General features: G+C 37.2%; 1 protein-coding gene and 1 non-coding gene across 2 annotated transcripts; one reads left to right on the top strand and one right to left on the bottom strand.

Annotated features, from left to right (window-relative positions):
• Nucleotides 1–1,334: 1,334 nt before the first annotated feature.
• LOC131178953 (small nucleolar RNA R71) lies at nt 1,335–1,441 on the bottom strand. Its single transcript, XR_009147960.1, has one exon. It is a non-coding gene; the product is annotated as a small nucleolar RNA R71 (small nucleolar RNA).
• A 3,244-nt stretch (nt 1,442–4,685) lies between these two features.
• LOC131178416 (anther-specific proline-rich protein APG-like) lies at nt 4,686–5,156 on the top strand. Its single transcript, XM_058143370.1, has one exon. The coding sequence runs from the start codon at nt 4,686–4,688 to the stop codon at nt 5,154–5,156; it is 471 nt and encodes a 156-aa protein (XP_057999353.1).
• Nucleotides 5,157–5,452: the final 296 nt, after the last annotated feature.

Here is a 5,452-nt window from a genome sequence, read left to right as displayed (position 1 = left end):
TTACTTGCCTAATGTTGGTACCCATTGGGTATTGTGTTAATCTTTGATTGAAGGACCGAAAGGTGAAGGTCATTGATAGTTAATCAAGGATTGGAACTTAAAATCACCTAGATTTAGAAATAAACTAGGACTTTAAGAGGAATTAATTATTGGTTACAAAACTTAATGGGTTTTAAAGTAATCAAATACATACGAAAGTAGGTTTGGTTATTTTAGAATACACTTTGATTTGCTTGAAAAAGATATCAAAGGAATTTAGAATCAATTTCCTTCAAACTCTATTTTTCCCTAAAAATTGGAATGCCCAAGACAAATCCCAATTAATTTATGCATAAACCCCCAACTCTGGAATCACTTTTACCATAATTAGACTTTCGTTTAAATTACCCATTGTTAATTTTAGTTTAATTGCGAGCTAGAATTAGAATTTATTTGTTTGCTCTTTACCCATTTCAATTAGATTAATCAATTTACCTTGCTCATTTACATTTACCATTTATTCATTAATCATTAGCCCAAATAATCGCTTCATTCATAGTTTAGTAATCAAACAGCAAATCCTCGTGGGAACGATACTTGATTCATCACTTTATTACTTGAGACGACCCGTATACTTGCGGATTCGCCACATCAAGTTTTTGGCGCCGTTGCCGGGGATTTGATTTTTGCTTGATATTAAACGATTGTTTGTTTGGTTAATTTGGGCATTTTATTTTATTTTCTTTTTACCATTTTACTTTGAGAATTTGTTTATTTTTGTTTTTCAGGTGTTTTATTTTATGAGAAGGACAAAAAGTGAAGAAATCAATTTATTCTTTGACCCAGAAATAGAGAAGACAGCAAAGGCTTTAAGAGCAGAATCTAAAAGGAGAAAAGCTGAAATTAAAGCTCAACAACAACAAGAAAGAGCACAAGAGCAAGAGCAAGTACAAGAAGAAATGGCTGACAACAATAATAACAACAATAACAACCGCTCTGTGAAGGATCATGCCTATCCTAACATTGGAGATTTCATGCCAAGTATCACAAGACCAAGGGTAGAAGCTAATAATTTTGAATTGAAGCCTGCACTTTGTCAAATGGTACAACAAGCACAATTTGGAGGAAATCCAAGTGAAAGTCCACATGTGCATCTGGCACACTTTCTTGAGATCAGTGATATGTTGAAGATAAATGGAGTTTCTGATGATGCAATTCGACTCAGATTATTTCCTTTTTCTCTAAAGGACCGAGCTAGAGAGTGGTTACATTCTTTGCCACCGGGTTCTATCACAACATGGGATGAACTTTCTCAAGCATTTTTGGCTCAATATTTTCCACCAAGCAAGACAGCTAAGCTGAGAAATGAGCTGACTTCTTTTAAACCTAGAGATGATGAGAGCTTATATGAAGCATGGGAGAGGTACAAGGATTTGCAAAGGAGATGTCCACATCATGGGATTCCTAAGTGGATGCTTGTTCAACACTTTTATAATGGAGTTTCACCAGCTATTAGGAGTACAATTGATGCATCTTCTGGAGGTGACCTTATGGAGAAATCTGAAGATGAAGCTTTTTCTGCTCTTGATAAAATTGCTTATAACAACTACCAATGGAGTTGTGAGAGGAATGAGATCAAGAAACCAGCTGGTATGTTTGAGCTTGATGCCATGAATATGATTAATGCTAAGTTTGATGCTTTGACAAAGAAGATGGACAAGTTAAGTATGAAAGTAGATTCTTCAAATGAGGTTCCGTAATACACTAGAAATTGGAGCTGCAAATGTCAATTGTGCAGCAGATTTTTCTGCACTTAATCAAGATTTTTCAAGTGAGCAAGTGGATTATGTGGGGAACTACAATCAAAGATCAGGTGGTAACCCATTTTCTGCAACTTATGATCCAGCATGGAGAAACCACCCAAATTTCTCTTGGGGAGGTAGACAAGGGCAAAATCAGAATTTTCAAGAACCTTCCGGATATCAACAACATCGAATTTTCAGCAGAATAGAGGGCCTCCTCCGAATTTCTAAACCTCAAAATGTACCGCTCCACCTCTACCACAACAAGCACAACTAGACAAGACAGCTAGATTGGAATCTATGATTGAAACTCTTCTTGTGAGCCATCAAAGTCAACAAGAAATGATTTCTCAATTAGCATCTAAAGTGGATCAAATGGCAACACACAACAAGATGTTAGAGAATCAAATAGCTCAACAAGCTAGCTCTTCAAATAGCAAAGCTTTGGGAAGCTTCTAGCCAACCCGAGAATCCAAGAGAGCAATGCAATGTCATACTTTAAGAAGTGGAAAGGTAATGGGGGAAGAACACAAAATTGAAGTAAAGTTGAAAGAAAAGAAAGATGAGTGTGAGAGTGAATCCACTTCAACTAAAGCTAAAGCTAGTAAGGAAGCAAATAAAGAGAAAGAAGATAAACAGAAAATTGAAGAGAAATATGTGCCTCCTACACCGTACAAGCTACCATTGCCCTTTCCTCAGAGGTTTCAGAAAGCACAATTAGATAAGCAGTTTGGGAAATTCCTTGAAGTTTTGAAGAAGTTGTATATCAACATTCCATTCACCGATGTCATTTCTCAAATGCCTTCTTATGCTAAGTTTTTGAGGGAGATTTTATCAAATAAAAGAAGGTTGGAAGATTATGAAACTGTTGCACTTACTGAGAAGTGCAAAGGCTTTATTGCGTAACAAGCTCCCACCAAAGCCGAAAGATCCCGGAAGTTTTTCCATACCATGTCACATTGGAGAAACAAGTATTGAGAGAGCATTATGTGACTTGGGGCTAGTGTTAGCTTGATGCAACTTTCAATATGTTAGAATTTAAATATTAGAGATCTAAAGCCCACAACTATTTCTTTGCAGTTAGCTGACAGGTCTATAAAGTATCCAGTTGGGATTTTAGAGAATGTACCATTAAAAGTTGGAAAGTTTTTCATTCCGGTGGATTTTATTGTACTAGAGATGGAGGAGGATGTAAGAACGCCCATCATACTTGGAAGGCCATTTTTAGCCACTGCAGGAGCTAATATAGATGTAAAGAATGGGAAATTGAAGTTGACAGTGGGGGAGGAGGAAATAGAGTTTAATTTATTCCAAAATTCCAAGGAACCACTGTGTTGAATTCTTGTTATAGGGTAGATGTTATAGAGCATGATGTCAAACCAAGTTACTAAACTAGAGGAAAATCAAGCTATTCCAATGCATTGCAATCAGCATAAAGTGCAAAAGAAAAAGTCAGCTTCACCATCTCGTTTGATTAACAATGAAGCTTCAAAAGTTAAGCTCAAGCCTCCATCAAAATCACTCAAAAGAGGAGATTCATCTAAAGTTTGTAAGAATATTCCTCAAGATATAGTTGGGATTCTGAACAAAGCAACAGGTATTTTCACACATAATGGGAAAAAGTTGAAATATAAATTCATTTCAGCACCTGTTGTGAAGGGAGGTAATATTTTCCAATTCCAACCACCATGAGCTTTGAAAAGAAGGTCAAGCTTAAGACCTTAAACAAGCGCTTCTTGGGAGGCAACCCAAGCGTATCCTTTTATAGTTCATTAATTTTCCATTTCATTTCACTTTCAGTTTTCACCCTCATTAATCTCAAAAGTGACATTTGTTTATCTTTTGTAGGTAATTCATGAAGATTGGGCAAGTTTACACTTGTTGCAAAAACAAAGAATTAAAGGGAAGCAAGTATAAGCAACATTCTGCACTTTATGCAGTACCTGTGAACAGTAACACCTTTAAACTTGTGCTAAATTGCTCAAATTGCAGTCTACTTGATAGCATATGTTTGATTTTGTGTTTTGTGTAAATTCTGTGAAATGCAACTTGAATGAGGATCAATTTTGATATTTAGGACTGATGAGGACTTTATTGAAGTGCAAAAATAATGTTTGTTAAGTTTCACCTTTTAGTGTATATATAATTTTGTAGTCTGATAGGAATTTGCATGCTTTTGTTTAGAATTGCTGCTAATTTTTTGCAATCTGCAGATTTTTGCTACTGTTCATGCTACTGTTCATGCTGCTAAAAAGGTCAATTTCTACATTTTTTCTGCAATTCTTGGTTGATTGAAACTTGTCTCAAATGTCACTGATAATATGATTTTGTTATAAGTTTAGAAAGGAGACCATTTCATTTAAATGTGCAAAAATGATAGTCACAATTGGTGCCTAAAATGAACAATGATTGCAAAAGCTAAATGAACATGTGCTATGCTTAGTAAGTTATGAGAGAGATGAACTGAAATCCCTAAATTTTATGGTGTTTGTGTGTATTTGGTAACTGCTGAGGGTTACAATGGCATTCCATAACTTTTGGACTGATTTTGGTAAGCAAAACCACAATTTTGCCCAAAACCTGCCGAAACTTGCTGATGACATTGCTTGTCAAGCAAAGTCTTAAGCAACTTCTGCTGAACCTTATGCCTAACCCTAAGCATGGCCCAAAATACCACATGTCTACCCCACATTTTAAAAGGCCCAGCATTTCCGCCAATTTTCCAAAAACCTCGCCAACACTCCCGATAAACCTCGTCGACTTCCTTCCTCACGCCATTTTTTCCGGCAAAATTTTTACAGGAAGCCGAAAGGTTTCATCCTTTTCATTAAAATGGTAAGAACCAAAATGTGGTCCTCTCACAAACCCAAACTCAGAGTACTTCGACATTCTGTCAAATCTAAAATGGGTACTCCATCCTCATTACCCATAAACCCTAACCCCAGCCCCAGTCCGCCATTACCTCAGTCCCCACCACCACAAACGCCGCCATTACCACAATCACCACCACCTCAGTCACCGCCCCCGCCTCCAAGCCAAATACCACCTCTCATTCCGCCGACTCCCCTCTCGCCGCAATCCGAGCCACAAAATGAAACACAAATTCCTGACACCCATTCCCCAGAACCTGCGCCTACCCAAACAAAAACAAAAGGGAAAACAAAAAGGGCCGCAGGTAGACTTAAAGAAACCCCTGTCGGAAAAAGGAAACGAGTACCCTCTATCCCTTTCGACTTAAACTCTCCACCTCAGTCCTCTGAACCAGTTAGCAAAAGGACCAGGTCCTCCTCGCAAACCCCAAAGACCAATGGTCCAAACACCAAGAACTCCGCCTCCTTACATTCTCCAAAGACTGCTCATCTGCAGATACTATAGAGGAGGTAATTTCTCCATTACCTTGGGCTTTTAGGGATATGGATATGAAAAAGGCATATGAGAAATTACTTTCTAAAAATATTTTGGCAAACAAGTATATGGATGAGCAGATTTTGAAAGAATTAGGCATTTATGATTCTGTATTTGCCTATTTGGATGTTATTAGCTGGGTTGATTTTGCTAAAATTAGGGAACCAAAGGTACAAGGATCTAACCCTCGAATTTTTGAGTTCCCTAAAGTTGAGTTTCAAACCAACAGTGCCTGAACATAAAGATATGATATATTTTAGATGTGC

Source organism: Hevea brasiliensis, chromosome 3 (genome assembly GCF_030052815.1).
Source record: "Hevea brasiliensis isolate MT/VB/25A 57/8 chromosome 3, ASM3005281v1, whole genome shotgun sequence".
Taxonomy (NCBI): Eukaryota; Viridiplantae; Streptophyta; class Magnoliopsida; order Malpighiales; family Euphorbiaceae; genus Hevea; species Hevea brasiliensis.
Note: the sequence above shows the minus strand (reverse complement) of the source record. Positions and strands in the feature narration are given on the sequence as shown.